Source organism: Polypterus senegalus, chromosome 2 (genome assembly GCF_016835505.1).
Source record: "Polypterus senegalus isolate Bchr_013 chromosome 2, ASM1683550v1, whole genome shotgun sequence".
NCBI lineage: Eukaryota > Metazoa > Chordata > Cladistia > Polypteriformes > Polypteridae > Polypterus > Polypterus senegalus.
The window spans coordinates 120,047,223-120,070,582 of record NC_053155.1 but is presented as its reverse complement, the minus strand read 5'-3'; the positions used below and the strand labels follow the sequence as shown (position 1 = coordinate 120,070,582).

The 23,360-nt window shown below is 36.9% G+C and overlaps 1 protein-coding gene across 1 annotated transcript in view; it reads left to right on the top strand.

Annotated features, from left to right (window-relative positions):
• The window catches only part of LOC120523286 (bromodomain and WD repeat-containing protein 3-like), a 146,445-nt gene that overhangs the window by 26,131 nt on the left and 96,954 nt on the right, over nt 1–23,360 (top strand). The window contains 5 exon segments of the mRNA XM_039744473.1: nt 4,007–4,077; nt 15,584–15,684; nt 18,846–18,886; nt 19,549–19,644; nt 20,021–20,171. Coding sequence (XP_039600407.1) covers nt 4,007–4,077; nt 15,584–15,684; nt 18,846–18,886; nt 19,549–19,644; nt 20,021–20,171 — 460 coding nt within the window.

Here is a 23,360-nt window from a genome sequence, read left to right as displayed (position 1 = left end):
GATGCCTCACGCATGTGCTGATTGGGATTGTACAAACCGCTGTACATTCCAAACCAGATTCCTGGGGATTACATTTCATTGGTAAGGCTGAACAGTTTTTTTGGTTATATTTGGCCATTAGAAAATCCCGTTTAATAATCTTAGCACTCTAGTTCACCTTGCAACGTTCTGTGGGGCGGGCCACACTAGGGGGGCGCAAAGATGTGAAACAAAGAAAACAAGAATCGAAAATATGAAAAGTACATCTATTGAAACTAAAACAAATTAACTTAAACTACATTCTGATACTAGAAAAATAAATGTAGTTAGATAGATGTCGATAAAAGTTAAGAAGGTATAATAAAATACGCATCTATGATATATCATTAATTAAAAAAGAACAAATTGGTATTAGCGGGCTCCTTTCAAAAAAACGTAAGGTGGGTGCGTTTGAAACTGTTATGAAAACTCAGGTCTCAAATACGTAAAGGTTGAGAGACGCCACTTATAATAAAATTAAACAACATTAGTAAAATTAAAATGAGAATAATAAATCAAAAAGCAGTAATTAGCAAACAAACAAAGATAACTAGCAGTAACAGTGCAAAATTCACAATTGGTATGCCAGTTTGAAAAGATAAGTTTTGAGGGCAGCTTTAAAATGTGTTATTGAATCGAGGTCACGTATATTAGGGGGAAGAGAATTACCGAGTTGAGGAGCACTATGAGAGACGCTCAAGCTCCCATAGCACTGAGTCTGATGTGTGGTACAGAAAGTAGAGCTGCAGATGAGGATCTGAGTGAACGACAGGAGTTTAAGTCTGTAGGAGATCAGTGAAGTTGTGGAGAGCTTTAAATGTTAAGATTGTCAAGCCAGTGAAGTTGAGAGAGAATAGGTGTAATATGTTCAGTGGATTTAGAACAGCAGGTGGTTATCCTGGCAGCAGAGTTTTGAATAAGTTGTAAGTGATGGATGCGTTTTTGCGGGATGACAGATAGAATAGCATTACAGTAATCTATACGTCAGGTGACTCGGGTATTAACCGATACGTCAGTACTGTGTTGTGCAAGAACAGTACAAAGTCTAGAAATGTTTCAGAGATGGAAGAAGGCAGTCCGAGAAATGTTACTTATATGTGAGGAATTATTTAATAATAATAATTATTATTATTATTTAATAATTGCCATTATTAGTGTATAAATGGATATAAATAATTGCATATAAATGATACTGTTTAAAACGTTGTTGTTTTTTCATCAGAAAACCTGGTTTCCACGTCTAACTGTATTAGTTTAAATGGCACTTTTACCACTCGCAATAGGGCGGATGCGCTGACTTATCGTGTCGACTAGGCAACACAGTGAATGTGGCGTCTATCTATATATGTCTTTGTTTTCCGTAGCCTGCTACAGGAAGGTGCTCTCTCGACCATTGGCATTGGTTTCGCTCCTTGCTATTTTCGTTATACTGCGACGGTGGTTTCCTAAACCTTTGTTATACTGAATTCTTTTCTAACCGTGTTCACAGCGCATCACTTTTCCCACATTTTGTTATATTACAGCCTTATTCCAAAATGGATTAAATTCATTTTTTTCCTCAGAATTCTACACACAACACCCCATAATGACAACATGAAAAAAGTTTACTTGAGGTTTTAGCAAATTTATTAAAAATACAAAAACTGAGAAATCACATGTACATAAGTATTCACAGCCTTTGCTCAATACTTTGTCGATGCACCTTTGGCAGCAATTACAGCCTCAAGTCTTTTTGAATTTGATGCCTATCCTTGGCCAGTTTCGCCCATTCCGCTTTGCAGCACCTCTCAAACTCCATCAGGTTGGATGGGAAGCTTTGGTGCACAGCCATTTTAAGATCTCTCCAGAGATGTTCAATCGGATTCAAGTCTGGGTTCTGGCTGGGCCACTCAAGGACATACACAGAGTTGTCCTGAAGCCACTCCTTTGATATCTTGGCTGTGTGCTTAGGGTCGTTGTCCTGCTGAAAGATGAACCATCGCCCCAGTCTGAGGTAAAGAGCGCTCTGGAGCAGGTTTTCATCCAGGATGTCTCTGGACATTGCTGCAGTCATCTTTCCCTTTATCCTGACTAGTCTCCCAGTTCCTGCTGCTGAAAAACATCTCCACAGTATGATGCTGCCACCACCATGCATCCCTGTAAGGGATGGTATTGGCCTGGTGATGAATGGTGCCTGGTTTCCTCCAAATGTGACGCCTGGCATTCACACCAAAGAGTTCAGTCTTTGTCTCATCAGACCAGAGAATTTTGTTTCTCATGGTCTGAGAGTCCTTCAAGTACCTTTTGGCAAACTCCAGGAGGGCTGCCATGTGCCTTTTACTAAGGAGTGGCTTCCGTCTGGCCACTCTACCATACAGGCCTGATTGGTGGATAGCTGCAGAGATGTTTATCCTTGTTGCAGGTTCTCCTCTCTCCACAGAGGACCTCTGGAGCTCTGACAGAGTGACCATCAGGTTCTTGTTCACCTCCCTGACTAAAGCCCTTCTCCCCCGATCGCTCTGTTTAGATGGCCGGCCAGCTCTAGGAAGAGTCCTGGTGGTTTCGAACTTCTTCCACTTACGGATGATGGAGGCCACTGTGCTCATTGGGACCTTCAAAGCAACAGAAATTTCTCTGTAACCTTCCCCAAGACGTGGTCTTCTCGGAAGACAATTTGACGTCCCATGAGAGACACTTTAGCGTTACGCGAGACAAGGCAGTGAGACACTAAAACAAGTTCATGGACATGTAACCTAGCAGTTGTTGGAATGCGTTTGGCAGACATACTCCCAGCTCTTAAAAAAAAATGACAAGCAGAACACACAGCTCGTCAGCAGATGATCTGACCGCTTCTCCTTAGCATGCATCAGTCCAAGCTCTCCAAACTTTTGCATCTGTTCATGACCACACACTCGCTATACGAACAAGCCAGTTTCCCTTTCGGTTTGTGCACGCAGATGATTTCCGCACGTGTTCAGTCTCTCCCTGTGCAGAGAAGAGAGACGCATGCGTGCACACGCATGTACATACACTCAGATACATACACACACACGAGACAGCTGGACGCATTAGGCCGAGAAAGCAGTTAAATAATGCACCGGGCTTGTTTTTAAAGAGACAGATCCGAGCATTGTTTTAACCTTGTTGTATTTAATGAAGACTTTTTTCTATTGGATTTTAACCTCCACTTTACTTCTGTTTATAGCGATCGGTTCGTAGCGTGCATTGTTGTAATGTTACTTTCCTTGGAGGTGTATTAAATTACGGATTTTTCAAATGTTCATTTTTTTCCCTGTGCTTAAAACTCATTAAAAAAAGTGTTTTTAGCATTGGTTTGTAGCACTATAGCGCGAACTCTTGCTGTGTTAGTTTTCTCTGTTTTTCAACGTTTTCTCAGTGTTATTCAATGTTTTTACATTTAGTTTACTATTACGCTGTACATTCTATGGTATGATATAATTAGCTATATTTGTGCTTAAAAATCTTTAAAAAAATGTATTTACATACAGTTTATCGTCTTGAATGGATTCATTGTATTTTGGAACGAATTATGGTCATGAACTGAGGTTCCACTGTGTGGATCCTGTGACTGTTTCGAATCTTTCTCTTTTTTCACATTTTGCTGTGTTTCAGCCCTTTCATTCATTCAAAATAATGTTTTTCCCCACATCAAGTGGTAGTATTTTATGATTTTGGCATGAGTGCAACTAAATATATATATATATATTTTTTTAAATATTACTAAGACATCAATATTAGATCATGTTGCTAATTTATTTAGTTCCTAGGATTTTAATTTCATTATAAGAGTGATGTTCTGTCTAGCAGTTACTATGAATAATGGCAATTGCTAGTATTGTTATGAATGTTGCCAGCAGAAATAGTGCATTTTAACTTGTAATTGAAATTATTGTTGTTTTAGCACAAATGTTATTTACTTTTTTTATAGCATGTAGATATTAGGTGGTTCTTTTCAATTTTTTTTTCACGTTTATATATTTTCTTAAAGCAGTCGCCCTCAGAAGTTTACAGAAAGGACCAGGCCTGGTGTTCAGATGGTTTGTTCTTCTTTCAGCAGTGGTAGGTAAATTTAAGTTTTTTTTTATTTTTATTTTATTTTATTTTTTTTGTTTCTGCTTAAGTTTACCTTTCACAGAACCAATTTACAGTGTTCAGGATAACTGATGAAGTGTTCAGTTGCAACTTTGACTGAGTATGTGCAGTGGACTACTCTGACATTACATTTTTACCAGCTATGGCTGAATCCAATTTTTATTTTGGTGCAGTGCTGTTCAGTGAGTACAGGCTCAGGGGATTTATACATATTTACGTAAAGGTTGAGAGTTTCATGCTGCTCAGGTAGACTGTCCTCTTGCATCCCAGACTTGGATAAAGTATATTTTAAAAAATTATATTAAGGTTCACTTTTGGACCCACCTTTGTTTGTACTACTGGGGAAAAATGTTCTTTTCCAAACAGTACTGTTCTATGTTTCTTTGCAAAGCATCAATATTGCTTATTTGCAGAAAAATTTGAAATGCTTTATTAAATAAAAATTTCAAAGTACAAAAAGGTGAAGTAGTAAAGTACATCAAGCAAAACTGAATGGATTTCTAATAGAGATAATGGGAGGCAGTATCACAAGGTTTCATTTTCACCACCTGAAGTGTACATATGGATTTTCTTTCTACTTGTTAAATAATTATTTGATTATTTAGATCAATCAATGAATCAATCAACATTTATTTATATAGCACATTTTCATACAAAAAATGTAGCTCAAAGTGCTTTACAAAATGAATAGAAAAATAGAAGACACAATAAAAATAAACATAAGTCAACATTAATTAACATAGAATAAGTAAGGTCCGATGGCCAGGGTGGACAGAAAAAACAAAAAAAAAAACTCCAAAGCTGGAGAAAAAATAAAATCTGTAGGGTTCCAGACCAAGAGACCGCCCAGTCCCCTCTGGGCAATCTACCTAACATAAATCAAACAGTCCTCTTTGTATTTAGGGTTTTCATGGAAGGACCTGATGATGATGGTCACGTAGACTTCTGGCTTTCAGTCCATCAATGTTGGTGCATCATGATGCTATGAGTAGGCCACCACAAAGAAACCGGAAAAAGAAACAGAAGAGAGAGTTGGGGTCAGTACAGATTTTGGAGACACTATGAGTAGTTATTATGATGAATTGAACATACAGAGAATCAGTATTAAGTTAAAGTGAAGTTATAGAAAGGCCATGTTAAAGTAATGTGTTTTCAGCAGTGTTTTAAAGTGCTCTACTGTATTTGCCTGGCGAATTCCTATTGGCAGGCTATTCCAGATTTTAGGTGCATAACAGCAGAAGGCGCCTCACCACTTCTTTTAAGTTTAGCTTTTGGAATTATAAGGAGACACTCATTTGAAGATCTAAGGTTACGATTTGGAATATAACGTGTCAGGCATTCCGATATATAAGATGGAGCGAGATTATTTAAGGCTTTATAAACCATAAGCAGTATTTTAAAGTCAATCCTGAATGACACAGGCAACCAGTGTAGTGACATCAAAACTGGAGAAATGTGTTCGGATTTTCTTTTCCTAGTTAGGATTCTAGCAGCTGCATTCTGCACTCGTTGCAAGTGATTTATGTCTTTTTGGGTAGTCCTGAGAGGAGTGCGTTACAGTAATCTAGTCTACTGAAAACAAAAGCGTGAATTAATTTCTCAGCATCTTTCAATGATATAAGAGGTCTAACTTTTGCTATGTTTCTTAAGTGAAAAATGCTGTCCTAGTGGTCTGATGAATATGCGATTTAAAATTCAGATTACAGTCAACAGTTACCCTAAGATTTTTACTTCCGTCTTAACTTTTAATCCTAATGCATCAAGTTTATTTCTGATAACCTCATTGAATCCATTATTGCCAATTACTAAAATTTCAGTTTTCTCTTTATTTAGTTTGAGAAAATTACTATTCATCCATTCAGAAATACCAGTAAGACATTGTGTTAGTGTATCGAAAGAGTCAGAGTCATCAGGTGCTATTGATAAGTACAGCTGTGTGTCATCAGCATAGCTGTGGTAACTCACGTTGTAACCTGAGATAATCTGACCTAACGGAAGCATATAGATTGAGAAAAGCAGCGGACCCAGGATAGAGCCTTGTGGAACACCATATCGGATATCATGTGTCTTTGAGATTTGATTACCACAACTCACAAAGAATTTTCTCCTGCCAGGTAGGATTCAAACCAATTTAAGACACTGCCAGAGAGGCCCACCCATTGACTAAGGCGATTTCTAAGAATATTGTGATCAATGGTGTCAAATGCAGCACTCAGATCTAAGAGGATGAGAACAGATAAATGGCCTCTGTCTGCATTTACCCGCAAGTCATTTACTACTTTAACAAGTGCAGTTTCTGTGCTGTGATTTGTTCTGAAGCCTGACTGAAATTTATCAAGAATAGCATGTTTATTGAGGTGGTCATTTAACTGCATAATGACTGCCTTCTCTAGAATTTTACTTAAGAAGGGCAGGTTAGAGATGGGTCTAAAATTTTCAAAGGCAGAGGGGTCAAGATTATTTTTCTTGAGCAGGGGTTTAACTACAGCAGTCTTAAGACAGTCTGGAAAGACCCCCGTATCTAATAAAGAATTAACTATGTCCAGAATATTGTCAATTAGCACGACTGATATTTCTTTGAAAAACCTTGTTGGTAATTGGTCAAGGACGCAGGTGTAGGGTTTCAGTTGAGAGATTATACTATGTAATTCAGGTAAATCTATCCTGGTGAAAGCATTTAATTTGTTTATAATGGAGTACCGGGCTTTGGAGGTTCTGCAGTGTTGGGGAGATATACTATGTTATCTCTAATATCATTAATTTTTTGATTGAAAAATACAGCAATGTTCTCACAGGTTTCACTGGAAGTATTCAGGGGGCATTCCTTTGTGGTACCTGGGTTTAACAGACGATCAATTGTAGAGAAGAAGACTCATTGTTATTTATAATAGTTGAGAAATAGCAGCGCCTCTCAAGGCGGACTGTGTTATTGTATTCTGTTATTTTAGCCTCATAATGGATAGTTAGTTTAGTTGTCCTCCATTTACGCTCAGCTCTACGACATGTTCTTTTTAAATCAGACACTCTTTGGGTCTTCCATGGAATAACAATACTAGAAGATTTTTTAACTGTCTTTTCAGGTGCAACTATGTCAACAACAGTTCTTACTTTAGAATTAAAGTTTTCCACTTTACTATTTACATTATCCTCGCTATTATAGTTGGCATGATGTACTATGATGATGAGTAGATGTACTACTCAACTCATTATATCACTGATGACAAGCTTTTTTAGATAAAGCAAATAGAATGTTCCATGACACCTTAAACATTATTATTAATAATTGTCAATTGCTTTACAATATTTTGTAATAGCTTTCAGTCAGAAGAGTTCATTGCACGTCACATCAGAGGTGAACTTAAGCTTTTTTAGATTAAGTCCAGCACTGGCAAGAAAACTGGACGTGAAACATGTTAAACACTGTTCAGTAATCCATGTAAGCAATTTTTACATTTGTGTAGTAGATTGGTCCTTATTAGTGTAGTAAGACTGTCTATTGCACAAATCTGAGAATGGCTTACTTTGTTTAACTGAAGTGTTTAACATATTCCACTTCAGTTCTCCTGGCCTCTGCCACTGCTGCATTTGTTGAATTATGTCTTCATTATCTTATGTGTTCACCTTAATAACTTTATATTAGAACATATGGATATTGTGCCCACAATAAAAGCTCTGTATGGATGCTCGCAGACCTCCTTAGCAGATTTTATTAGCTCTTACTTTATTTTCTGAGAGCTGTTTGCTGTGTTGATGCTCACTTACTAAATATTTTACCCTACTTCTAAAAAAACCTCTGGTATCCTCTGCTTTTAACTATTTCTAGACACATTTTAGTTGACATACATACATACATACGTACATACATACATAATATATAGGGAGCATGGACATAGAGCGTGTTGCCGCACCCATCACATGACGAAACACCTCAGAATCCCAAATTAGGACCTGAGCAATCTGTGTGTGTGTGTATGTATATACATTAATATAAAACTGTGTATTTATGTATGATGCAGATTTGACTGACTCACTCACAAAATTTTTCCTTTTAGTTACAAAGCTGAAATGATTTGTCTAGGGCAGTAGGTATCTGCTAAGAAAGTATGTTACAATATATAAATATTAAAGGGTAAAAAACAAAAAATTAATGCCTCAAAATTTCAAAATTAGGTCATGTAATTATAGGAAAAAGAAAATTAGCTGACTTTTTTTTTTTTTTATTCATAATATTATGCTTATATAAAAAGGATGTGAATCTCTGTCTTCCATGTTTAAAAAAAATGTGGAAAATGCATATAGATAAAGAGAAACAAATATATGTGTGTGTGTATATCTATGTATGTATGTATGTATATATATATATATATATATATATATATATATATATATATAGCAACTCAAAGAAACGCCCTCTGACTTTCAACTGTTTTACTTTCAGTAAACGTAATGTAAATATTTGTATGAACACTAAAAGAGTCAACACCATAAGACATAAACTAAAAATGTTTCACAATGTGTCCCTGAATGAAGGGAGGCTCAAAATCAAAAGTACCAGTCAGTATCTGGTGTGGCCACCAGCTGCTTTAAGTACTGCAGTGCATCTCCTCCTCATGGACTGGACCAGATTTGTCAGTTCTTGCTGTGAGATGTTACCCCACTCTTCCACCAAGGCACCTGCAAGTTCCTGGACATTTCTGGGGAATGGCCCTAGCCCTCACCCTGCGATCCAACAGGTCCCAGACATGCTCAATGGGATTGAGATCTGGGCTCTTCCACTGCGAGGATGATCAGCTGTCCTTCCTGTCTCCCTGCAGCGCTGTCTTAGGCGTCTCACGGTGCGGACATGGCAATTTATTGCCCTAGCCACATCAGCAGTCCTCATGCCTCCCTGCAGCATGCCTAATGCACGCTCACGCAGATGAACAGGGACCCTGGGCATCTTTCTTTGGGTGTTTTTCACAGTCGGTAGACAAGTCTCTTTAGTGTCCTGCGTTTTTAGAACTGTGACCTTAAATGCCTACTTTCTGTAAGCTGTTAAGGTCTTAACGACCATTCCACAGGTGCATGTTAATTAATTGATTATGGTTAATTGAACATGCATGGAAAGCATTGTTTAAACCCTTTACAATGAAGATCTGTAAAGTTATTTGGAATTTTAAAACATTATTGTTGAAATACACAGTCCTGGAAAAAGGAACGTTTCTTTTTTTTGCTGAGTACAGTAATCCCTCCTCGATCGCGGGGGTTGCGTTCCAGAACCCCCCGCGATAGATGAAAATCCGCGAAGTAGAAACCATATGTTGGTATAGTTATTTTTATATATTTTAAGCCCTTATAAACTCTCCCACACTGTTAACATTATTAGAGCCCTCTAGACATGAATTAACACCCTTTAGTCAAAAGTTTAAACTGTGCTCCATAACAAGACAGAGATGACAGTTTCTCACAATTAAAAGAATACAAATAGATCATCTCTTCAGGAGCAGAGAATTTCAGAGAGAGAGAGAGAGAGCGCTCACGGCATTTTTTAGAGGAGCGTCAGTATCTTCTAAGCAAACAGCCCCTCTGCTCACATCTCCTCCGTCAGGCGCAGAGAACGTCAGAGAGAGAGAGAGCGAGATTAAAGCAAACCATCAAAAAATCAATAAGTGTGCTTTTGAAAGCGGCATTTCTTAGAGGTGCGTCCGTATCCACTAGGCAAACAGCTTCTGTGCAAACAGCACCTCAGCTCACAGCCCCTCCGTCAGGCGCAGAGAATGTCAGAGATAGAGGCAGAGACAAGCAAACAATCAAGCTCCGCACGGGATGCATATCTTATAGCATTGAGGAGTTTTAGTTAATATGTAATACATGCTCTGATTGGGTAGTTTCTAAGCTATCCGCTAATAGCGTCCCTTGTATGAAATCTTCAGGGCAAACAAACTGAGGAAGCGTGTAGCATAAATTAAAAGACCCATTGTCCGCAGAAATCAGCGAACCAGCGAAAAATCCGTGATATATAATTAGATGTGCTTACATTTAAAATCCGCGATAGAGTAAAGCCGCGAAAGTCGAAGCGCGATATAGCGAGGGATTACTGTATATATATAATGTGTGTGTGTGCAAAATACCCGCACTTTGCAGCGGAGAAGTAGTGTGTTAAAGAAGTTATGAAAAAGAAAAGGAAACATTTTAAAAATAATGTAACATGATTTTCAATGTAATTGTTTTGTGACTGTTATGAGTGTTGATTATCATTATTTCTTTCAATCAGGTTCATATTTGGAGGATGTGTTATGTTCAAGTTACATTCCGTGTTTGTCAACCGTTATAAAGATAACAGGTTTCATTCATCGAAGTGTTCACTACCCAAATACTCGTGAATCTAAGATGTTTAACAGGCATTCCTAGTATTAAGTTGTGGATTTGCCTGCGAATATTTTGCAGCAGCGTGTCTATGAACTTAATTTAAACTTAAGCTTTACACCTTGCTTTCCTATTGATATGTCTACAAAGGCTTGTTCAGCTTCAGAGGGTTTTTCCTTTCTTACTGCATCAATAAACCGCTCGTCTTCCTCTTTATCTGAGACATCACACACTGCATGCACTGGTTTACCTTTCCCAGTCCTGTAAAGTCAGTTCACTTGAGCCGCTCGGAGTACATGCATCGAAGCTTCTCAGCTTTGCTTGTGCTATCCCGTGCGATCTCGCGATGTCCACGGCTTCATTTAATGTCAGCTCATATACCCGCGCTTTGCAGCGGAGAAGTAGTGTGTCTGAGACATCACACACTGCGTGCACGGGTTTACCTTTCCCAGTCCCGCAAAGTCAGTTCACGTGAGCCGCACGGAGTACATGTGCTATCCCATGCGATTTTGCGATGTCCACGGCTTTATTTAATGTTAGCTAAGACCCGGCACTTAAAAGTTTGTCTTCGCAGTTTCGCTGAGTTTGTGCCAAACACCACCCTGACCATCTAATCTTCGTCTGAATATTTAGCGGCAGAGTGTTTCTATTGGATTGCCGCTGACGGACGGCCTTATACGGGCAGGCACTCAATTACGTAGGAGGCGTGATGATGAGGGACGGAACTCCGCCTCACACGGCGACCGAGCTGCAGGCTATGGCTGGTATATATATACATAAGTAGGTTCCAGTTATGACCGTTACGCGTAGAATTTCGAAATGAAACCTGTCCAACTTTTGTAAGTAAGCTGTAAGGAATGAGCCTGCCAAATTTCAGCCTTCTACCTACACGGGAAGTTGGAGAATTAGTGATGAGTGAGTGAGTGAGTCAGTCAGTCAGTGAGGGATATATAGTGGTGTGAAAAACTATTTGCCCCCTTCCTGATTTCTTATTCTTTTGCATGTTTGTCACACAAAATGTTTCTGATCATCAAACACATTTAACCATTAGTCAAATATAACCCAAGTAAACACAAAATGCAGTTTTTAAATGATGGTTTTTATTATTTAGGGAGAAAAAATCCAAACCTACATGGCCCTGTGTGAAAAAGTAATTGCCCCTTGTTAAAAAATAACCTAACTGTGGTGTATCACACCTGAGTTCAATTTCCGTAGCCACCCCAAGGCCTGATTACTGCCACACCTGTTTCAATCAAGAAATCACTTAAATAGGAGCTGCCTGACACAGAGAAGTAGACCAAAAGCACCTCAAAAGCTAGACATCATGCCAAGATCCAAAGAAATTCAGGAACAAATGAGAACAGAAGTAATTAAGATCTATCAGTCTGGTAAAGGTTATAAAGCCATTTCTAAAGCTTTGGGACTCCAGCGAACCACAGTGAGAGCCATTATCCACAAATGGCAAAAACATGGAACAGTGGTGAACCTTCCCAGGAGTGGCCCGCCGACCAAAATTACCCCAAGAGCACAGAGACGACTCATCCGAGAGGTCACAAAAGACCCCAGGACAACGTCTAAAGAACTGCAGGCCTCACTTGCCTCAATTAAGGTCAGTGTTCACGGCTCCACTATAAGAAAGAGACTGGGCAAAAACGGCCTGCATGGCAGATTTCCAAGACGCAAGCCACTGTTAAGCAAAAAGAACATTAGGGCTCGTCTCAATTTTGCTAAGAAACATCTCAATGATTGCCAAGACTTTTGGGAAAATACCTTGTGGACTGATGAGACAAAAGTTGAACTTTTTGGAAGGCAAATGTCCCGCTACATCTGGCGAAAAGGAACACAGCATTTCAGGAAAAGAACATCATACCAACAGTAAAATATGGTGGTGGTAGTGTGATGGTCTGGGGTTGTTTTGCTGCTTCAGGACCTGGAAGGCTTGCTGTGATAGATGGAACCATGAATTCTACTGTCTACCAAAAATCCTGAAGGAGAATGTCCGCCATCTGTTCGTCAACTCAAGCTGAAGCGATCTTGGGTGCTGCAACAGGACAATGACCCAAAACACACCAGCAAATCCACCTCTGAATGGCTGAAGAAAAGCAAAATGAAGACTTTGGAGTGGCCTAGTCAAAGACCTGACCTGAATCCAATTGAGATGCTATGGCATGACCTTAAAAAGGCGGTTCATGCTAGAAAACCCTCAAATAAAGCTGAATTACAATTCAATTCAATTCAATTACAAATGTGTTTGATGATCAGAAACATTTTGTGTGACAAACATGCAAAAGAATAAGAAATCAGAACGGGGGCAAATAGTTTTTCACACCACTGTATGTATGTGTGTGTGTGTGTGTGTGTGTATATATATATATATATATATATATATATATATATATATATATATATATATATATATATATATATATATATATATATATATATATGTTGTGTGTGTGAAATCCTGTTGTAATGAAACTTATGGGACTATTAAAATATTTAATTATAATGAATATTGGAAAATTACGTGTAGTATTGTGAACGGTGTCACTGGTGGTTCATCATCACTAACATAGTGGTGGCAGAGACGCAAGGACAGCTCCGTAGCTGCACTGCTGCATCTGGTAAACCGTAAACTAAGGGCAAAGCAATTGGTTGTGCAATGGAGGATCTGGCTTGCTACGTAATGTGCTTATTGCACAATGTTTAGGACATTTAACACTGGGCACACTACTCTTTCTTGCACTCTCCTGATCTTTCTTCTGCAGACCATGTCTGCCACAGTGGTGATTCCGAGCAGCTGGTCGTCTTCTAATCTGAAGATGAAAGCTAAAGCAGGATGCTTGCCCGAGTCGCGGATCCTAAATGCTCCTATTTTGGATGAAGTCTTGAGAGTGTACCTGCCTTCTCTATATAGTAATAAAGTACCTGTATCTTCCATGGAAACTTGGACTCACCATTCCTGTCTGTTGTGCAACTGTGTTCTAAGCATTAACAATACCTTTATTAAAGATGTGCTTCTTAAACTTCAAAAAATGTTTTAATTGAAAATGAGACATTAGATGTAACTTTTTTAAATGGAAATACAAGGATGAAAACAAGATGTTAGATAATGACGAGGTGTGATTCTGAATCCTTTTGCCACGTCATTTTTTCCTCATTTCTGAGTCAACTCTTTCCAGGATTGTTAATTCATTTTTCAGCGTAATCTGACACCATTTCTTACTTTTTTGTTCATCTCAAATACAACTTTGAGAACCGCTATGAAACTCGACAGTATCCGCTCACGATACAACTACCCACACAGATGCTAGGTGGAGCACTGACTCAGAATTTGGCTATGTGTGTGATGTCCCGCCTACACTCCCACCAAGCCTCATCGAGACTGCCTGAAACGTGTTCAGAGGACACGTCAAATGAACACTGGGAACGTGTAGCAGTCATGATGCATACGTGTTCTGAACGTGAAGTATAAACAGGTACAAAGTTGTATATTATCTCAGTGTTATGTGATACAGATATATAGCACAATGTTTGCTAGGCTAAGCATAATGACATGCTTTCTGTTTGAATTGAGGAATAATTCATGTTATAGTCCAACGCCCTGCAATGTGACTAAAACACTAGCATATCTGACAAAGTTTTATAAGCAATTAAGTGTTACGTTAGCTTGTATGTAAAGAAAATCAAAAACTTGGTGAGAGTGCAGTGGTGAATCCCACAGTACAGCACCTCAACTGAAAGGCGTATTGCTAATTCTAAGTGAAAAAGCAGGAGCGGGATGGAAAAGCGACAGTTCCAGAGTCGTTGGCTATTGGACTTCAAATGACTTTTAGACAATCTTGAGGAAGACGTGATAATGTGCAAGTGTTCCTGCAGCAAGCCTAGTGTAGCCAGTGAAACAGATATTGTGTAAGGATCACGCAGGTAAAATTTTTCCAGACACAAAAGAATATTGATGTGAAAGAGGTGATCTTTCAGTTAAAATAAACTGAGCATATTACATAGCAAAGGAAGAAGTGAGTTTCATACAAATGAAACCACTTGCTTTTCTGCAAAAGGAAAATAGTCTGGACATTTCCCCAGCAAAGGCCAACTAATTTCAAACATTACTGCAGACTTATAAATTTAGTTAAGGTGGTGCAACAGATATTCTTCCGCAGTTAAATATTGTGGTGGTCAAATATTTATATTATGGTTTGCAAGTAAACCTTCTCTTTCACAGAAATCAAAGAAAAACTATTTAAATTTCAAGTGCATGGTTAGTGTGATTCTGAATATGTGTTTGTGTGTGTGTGTGTGTTCATAAGCTAAATTGCGAGTTTAGTTTCACAACCAGAGCCAGAAATGCAACAAAGTGTTTTATTTATATTTTTTACTATTTATTTTCAATGTTGTATAAACCTTATATAAAAAAAAAATTTGTTTAAAATATCTACACGTATCTCATTTAAATAGTACATTTCTGAAAATTTTATGCAAATCTGTTTATTTGGTGAAATGTTCCGTTTCATGAATTTTGTGTTTAATTTCAAATTAAATTTTTTTACAATCCATCATATCGATTAATTGAGAAAATAATTGCCAGATTAATTGTCAAAATAATGATTAGTTGCATTCCTTGTATATAGATAGATGGATATATACTGTATATTTAAATATATATAACAGGCGGGAAAGTAATTAGTTATTTACACAGTGCTTCTGATACATCTGATTAACCGACAGCACTGTGACCAATATGACAGCAGTATTTTTTGTTTAAGAAATCTCAGCTATTTTATGTGTATGTGTAATTATTATAGTCTTGGCTTTTATGCTGTCTTCCTTGTAAAACATGCATAGTAACACAGAGATTGTTGTAATTGGAAATTATTACTTGTATAGTTTGTGTTTTATGCATTATCAGTATAAAATGTCTACATTTCTTTGCATAATTGGACACTTGACTAAAACCTTTTGATCGTTGTATAAATATTTACAGTTTCATTGTAATCACAGTAAAATTTATAATATGTGTTGTTCTGTTTTAATGCTAAGGGGATTGGCCAACCTGAGGAAGTGAATATCTTTCCTAAAATAGTATTTTTGGTAATTTGATGTATTCTGGTTTTTTTTTCTCCCCCAGGTGGAATGTTCTTGGCTACAGGAAGTACAGATCATGTGATAAGAATATACTATCTGGGATCTGGAAGTCCTGAGAAAATTGCAGAACTGGAATCTCACACAGTAAGAGTCTTTTAGTGAAGTTTAAAACTTGGGGTCTGTTAATCTTGTCATAAGTAATATCTTCTCTTAGGGTTGTACCATGTAATACAATTTGTCTGAATGTTAATTATTTCAACACTACTGTTTGCATAATAACAAGAGTAAGACTTTAAAATGTATTTAGGGAATCCATATTATTTTTCACTTTACTGCATATTTCTAAACAGTTAAATATATTAATAATTAAATGCACCAGTTTGAAGTGGTGCATTTAGGTTGCTGTTTAGAAGGTAGTTGCTTTTGAAAATAGTGTATGCTAACTATTATGCTAATTATTATGTTGAACAACAACAGCAGTTTTTTGAAAAATCTAGGTAGCTTAAATACAGTTAATTATACAGTTCAAAGTTATGCATCTAAGGAGTGGGGCACATTGCGAGAAGTTGTTTTTGCATTTTAGATTCATACATGTACCTCAGTTAAGTAAACCTAGACAAAATATTAAATATGTGCTCAATTTTACCTTTGGTTGATTGTAAAGAGATCTAAATACACTGTAATTTCTGTCCCTTTTGATATATAGGTGTATTTTGTTAAACCTCCATAATAGCGTTAGACCCGAGCATCACTTGGGCATTAAAAAGTGTTAAAAGCATTAGTCCTGAGTGTCACTCGGCGATAGTGTAGACACGACTCACGTAAGTGGCTGTAAAAGCGCCAACAGCGTTAGTTGGGCAATGGTATAGGTGTGCCTTGACTAAGAGTCAGGTCCAGGTGTTACCTGGGCAATGGTGTAGATGCGTCTTCTCCTAGCTTCATAATAATGTCTCGTAAGAAACCCCTCTCATCAGCAGTAATGACAAGGTGAATCTGTCTTCAGGCAGTGAAATTGAAATTTTTTATTTGCATCACTCACACGTATGCGGTTTGTATTATTATTATTATTATTCATCATCATTATATATATATATGTATTATATATATATATATATATACATGTATAATATGTATTATATATATATACATATATATATATATATATATATATTATATATATATATATAATATTATATATATATATATATATATATATATATATATATATATAATATGTATTATATATATATATAATATGTATATATATATATATATATATATATATATATATATATATATATATATATATATATATATTATATATATATATATATATATATATATATATATATATGTATATATGTATATATGTATGTATATATATATGTATATGTAAATGTATATGTGTATATATATATATGTATATGTAAATGTATCATTTTAAGGGAAAATTGACATTTGCCATCTCCACATCATTGCATTCAGTTTTTATTCACAATTTGTTTAGTGTCCCAACTTTTTTGGAATCCGGTTTGTATATATATGTGTGTATGTGTGTGTATATATATATACATATATATATACTAATAAAAGGCAAAGCCCTCACTCACTCACAGACTGACTCATCACTGAGAAAAAAAATTAAGGGTTTAAAGCTATAGCTAAAAAAAGAAATATTTCTAAATATCCTGTAAAAATCTTACTGTTGTGCTTTTCTGAATGCAGAATAAAACAGAGGGAAAAAAACCGCTAACTAAATGAGATCCATTATTATGAATTATCACTGATTGTGAATCTGGAAGGAAAACCTGTAGCCACAGGGGTCCCCATGAATGAATTTGGGAACCACTCGTTTAAATGAAAACTAACAATTGAAAAATCAATCGCTTTACCTATACTACAACATGCTCCACCCCCCCATGAACATACAACTGGTGATAAACTTGAAAACATATTCTTCAGTGAACAAAGTAGAAACCCTCATCTAAAGCTGAGTTTACTTTGGCTATCTTTCTGCTGTCATATAATATGTGCATAAAATTCTCATTACAATTTTAGTATTTGCAGTTTGCTCTACTTTTATTTCACTTTTTCAGTTTTGTATGTTTTTTTTTTTTTTTTTCAGTTTTTACTGGTTCCAGTTTTTAGTTATCCACTTTATCTGAGTTTAACTGCACTCACTAGGCCTGTTTCAATTTATGTATTGCTTTTAATCTAAACCCACCAAACTTTGGAAATGTGCAAGATTCTAGATCAAAGCCTTGCATTAAGATCTGTTTTAAGATAACATTTTTACAGGATGAGCTACAGGGTGAAATTATATTTATACACAAAATTCCCTTTATTCATTTTATTACCTGTATGACTTCAAAAGAATTTAGTTTCCTTCAACATTGTGTTTTCTAATGACCATCAATAAAAGCCAAGGTCAGCCACTAGGAAAAATGGGAATTAATCTACAACATTAATGTTTTACTCTAGGGCAGTACTTTGCAGCATGCTCAAGAGTAAAGAGAACCAAAAAATGTATAATATTTGCCCATCATTTTAAAAAAAAAAAAAGTTCTACAAAAATTATATACAGAAAATTTCTTGGACAGTTAAATAGTACTTCTGATACATGTGATTAACTGATGGCACTGTAACTGAGGCCAGTTGTTTCTGGTAGCTTATTTTTATATATAATAGCTGTTATGAATATGGTGTGAATATGTGTTTAAAGTATATTTGTGTGTATGTGTCTCTGTGTGTGAGATATATATAATATATTGAGAGAGATACACGAGTGGGTACCCAAAAATAACCGGAATGGGGAGGAAAAAAGATTTTAAGTCTTCCTTTTTAAAAGCAGTTTTAAGCATCACTACAGTTTCAGCAGCTGTTTTGCCTAAGAGAAAACAAAATTTAATGCAGACTCTCTGTTCTTTATGATCACCTATCACAAAAATAGCAGAACACGTTTAATAAACACCAATAAAAACTGACACAAAATACCGTATGAACAACACAGTGCAATGCCACTTGGGAGACTGCCACAGAATACTGCGATTATGCTACACCTAGTGGCGAAATTCGCAACTAAGTCAAGATTGTGCACCAGGTACAGATTCCAGATAGTTTTGGGTACCCCCTTGTGTATATATTAGTGCAGCTTTTTTTTTTTTTTTTTTTTTTTGTACCTCTTTGTCGCTCTTTTGTTAGAGCTCTATATGTATTCATCAGAGATTTATCATTTATCATCATTTATATTTTAGTCTGCAGCATATAAAAATAATTGTTACAAATTTTATATATTTTTCTTTCAGGACAAAGTTGACAGCATTCAGTATTGTAATAATGGTGACAGGTATGCTTTATTATTTTACAGTAACTGACACTGTTTATATAATTAACTGTTTTAGTTGCAACAAAAGAAATTTAGTAATGCATTGATACACACTTTTTATGTAAGCAATGCACATTTTAATTAAATGTAAGGCATGTGCTAAAATTAAATCCTACTTAAATAATAACATTTTGTTAGTTTAAATAAGAAACAATATTAAACAGTCCAGACACCTTTATTTCCACAGAAAGCAGAAAAAATTATACTGAATGTATATTTTAATCCATCCATCCATTTTCCAACCCATTGAATCCTAACTACAGGGTCACGGGGGTCTGCTGGAGCCAATCCCAGCTAACACAGGTTGCAAGGCAGGAATCAATCCCGGGCAGGGTGCCAACCCACCGTAGGACACACACACGCACACCCACACACCAAGCACACACTAGGGACAATTTAGAATCGCCAGTCCACCTAACCTGCATGTCTGTGGACTGTGGGAGGAAACCCACATAGACACGGGGAGAACATGCAAACTCCATGCAGGGAGGACCTGGGAAGCGAATTCGGGTCTCCTTACTGCAAGGTAGCAACGCTACCACTGCGCCACCTTATCTGGTAGAGTACTAGGTGCTAAAAGTAATAAATAAGAAAAAAAATTAAAAAGAATTTTCTATTTTTAGATTTGTGAGTGGAAGCCGAGATGGAACTGCACGTATCTGGAGATATCAATATGGTTGGGCAAACTTTTTGCTAAATATGTCTTCTACATTATCAAGGTTATTTAATTTTATAAACATTCTTTTTCCATGATTTTGATAAAATTGTGTAATTTATCATATTATCTTCCATGAGATATCTGCCTGCTGCTATCGACAGGATATTGTCTATCTGTACCTATGGGTAGTCTTTTGGGAATGTCTACACTGTATCAGCACACTTTCTAGACTCGCTGTGTTCCTTGACCAGCCTTAGATATACTACATGTTTAGAGCATTCTTGAATGCTAACTATAGTTCTCTTCATACTCTCTGGATGCATTGCCTTCTTTTGGGTGTGCTGTTGTGCAGTGCTTGAGCAGATCCTATCATTTATCCTGTGATTTTTTTTATTTATTTATTTATTTTTTTCTTTTTTTCTTTTAAATTTTAACAGTGAGACCTGCTCAGAGGAAGATAGATTTTTCAAGCCAAAAGTGACCATGATTGCTTGGGATCGATTTGATGATAATGTGATCACAGCTGTCAATAATCACCTGCTAAAAGTGTGGAACTCCTACACTGGTGAACTTCTGCACATACTAAGGGTACTGAACTTGTTTAAGTTACTGTTTATGAATACTTTAATAAAAATAGATTAACTATATAAACTGCCTACTCTAATCAGTAAAATAGTTATATGAAAATGCAATTCTTTTTGTTTTTTTAGAATTGGGTTACAAGTGTTTCAACAGTTGAATATCTATTTCTCAAGAAATAAAAAGATAATTATCCGCATGTGTTCATGTAATTTGACTTATGTTTTGTTGTATAAAAATATATTTTAATCTATTGTCTATTCAGATTTTTTCCTAAATAAGACTAGAGAGAGTCAAAAACTTCTTAGCAAAAGTTGCAAGGGAGCTACAGTTGGAACATCCATGTGTTACAGGGTACACTCAAAAAAATCATGCTTACTCATGCAGGATCAACGTAGAGTTTACTTCCACATTAAAAAAAATAGACTGATACGTTGTTTGTAAATGTGTGAACAGCAAACAAACATGCCCTTACCCCTCTAGAGATCAAAGTAGGCTAATTTAGTTTAAGAAGGTAGTTTTATAAATATACTAGGTAATAAATGTAAAGCTTTATAAATAATGCATGGGTTTGCATTTAAAAGATACAGCAGTAAAATGAGTAAAAGCAGCAGTATCAGGCCTTTTCTGGTGAGAGCATGTGCTGATTATCAAACTAGATATGTGTTTTAGTATAAGTAGAAAACTTATTTCAGTGTGTTCCCATATGTACATCTAAAAGGAACAATCTTCTAGTTTTAAATTACAGCAACCACTGCTTTGGAGAATGCAAAAATCTGTTTCATCCATTTTTGTGTTTGTTATATGCATAGTTATTATAGCCAGTTCATTATTGGTTGCTTGGATGAATTACTTACAGTATGTCGCACTGTTATTAGCACAAACATTGTCTGTAACAGCCAAAAATATGAATGCAATGGCAAGCATAACCCTGACAAATGCTGGATTTTTTTTTACAAACTGATTGTCATTCCATAATTGTTTTTTTTTTTTTTTTATGGGACAGGTGACTAAATGCTAGTTAATTGTTAAAGTACTGGGTATTGCGGGTTTTCTTTGACAGGATCTATTAAAGTACTGTAGTTGTAAAATAGAAACGAAAAACCTAAGCGCTTCCTTCTGATAAAACCTAATTTTTTGCAATTGTACTTTCAATGATCTATACTAATAAAAGGCAAAGCCCTCACTCACTCACTCACTCACTCACTCACTCACTCACTCACTCACTCACTCACTCACTCACTCACTCACTCACTCACTCACTCACTCACTTCCACTCACTCACTCACTCACTCACTCACTCACTCACTCACTCATCACTAATTCTCCAACTTCCCGTGTGGGTGGAAGGCTGAAATTTGGCAGGTTCATTCCTTACAGCTTCCTTACAGAAGTTGGGCAGGTTTTATATCGAAATTCTACGCGTAATGGTCATAACTGGAAGCAGTTTTTCTCCATTTACTGTAATGGAGATGAGCTTCAACGCCGTGGGGGCGGAGTTTCATGTGACATCATCACGCCTCCCACGTAATCACGCAGTACATAGAAAACCAGGAAGACCTCAAAAAAGCGCTTAAGAAAACATGCATTATATAATTGAGAAGGCAGCGAAACAATAAGAAGCGGAAAGTGACATATACAACCATATTCATGAGTTCTGCTACTGAAACAAAGCACGATGTAAACCTACACTTTAAATTAAGTTCATAGACAGGCTGCCGCTGGCGTTTGTAATTTAGTGCCCACCCATATAAGGCCGTCCGTCAGCGGCAATCCAATAGCAAACTGCCACGGGTAAATATTCACGGGTGAAGGACTGTGCTTATGGAGAGGAAGATGAGATGGTCAGGGTGGTGTTTGACACAAACTCAGCGAAACTGCGAGAGAAAGTTTTAAGTGCCAGGACTAAGGTAACATTAAATACAGCCATGGACATAGCACGAGATGGCACCAGCACAGCTGGGAACCTTCGATGCATGTACACCGAGTGGCTCACGTGAACTGACGCAGTGCACAGATAAAAAGCAACAGTTCCAAAGAGCGCTGAACAAAAACCGAATTACACAATTGAAAAGGCAGCAAAAAATATGAAGCGCCTGATAAGCATATTCATAAATCCAGCTACTGCGGAAACAAAGCACACGGTGGAAAAAGTCAATGTCCCGCTAAAGGAAGACAGTGTAAAAAAAACCCGTGCATGCAGTGTGTCAGGTCTCAGATAAAGAAGAAGACGAGCTGTTTATTGATGCAGTAAGAAACGAATCGATGAATGAAACCTGTCATCTTTACAACGATTGACAAACACGGAATGTAACTTGAACACAACACATCCTACAAATACGAACCTGATTGAAAGAAATAATGATAATCAAATCCTTGATGACAGCAACACTCAGTAACACTCACAAAACAAATACTGTATATTGACAGTCATGTTACGTTATTTTTAAAATGTTCCCTTTTCTTTTCTACCTTTTTAACACACTACTTCTGTTGCGATACGCGGGTATATATATATGTATATATATATACCGATCTACATACTCGAATAATGGATACTTTATTCGCCATCAATGATTGTTTTGGTAAAGCCATACTCAGTGTATTCATTAGATGAACGGTAAAAAAGTAAGAGCGAGGGGAGGATGACTCATTGAGGCATGCAGGCTGTAGTCTTGCGCCAACTCTATCTGAATTGCGCGATCACATTTGAAAAATATATCTTTTCAAGTTCTATTTAGTCCATATGTGTCAAACTCAAGGCCCGGGCGTAATTATATCCGGCCCGCGAGATCATTTTATATACTGTATTATTGTTATTAATGGCCCGGTATATGAAGCGCTGGTAACACAATAAACTACAGATCCCATAATGCAGCGCTTCAGCTGCCTTGCCGAACACTTACCACGTTAATCAAGTCTACCTTATGATGCTGCAAGTTATTGCGAAGCTAGAGTTATTGCGCACTGAGTTTGCACGGCGCTTTGGTGACTTTGAAGAACAAAAAGTCCGTACATGCGGCTCGAACCTTGTGCATGTTTGGTAGCACATATCTGTGTGAGAAGCTCTTCTCAGTGATAAAGACTAACAAAACAGCACACAGGAGTCGCCTCACTGATGAGCACCTGCAATCCATCCTGAGAATCTCCACAACACAGAACCTCACACCAAACAGAAACGAACTTGTGGCCAAAAAA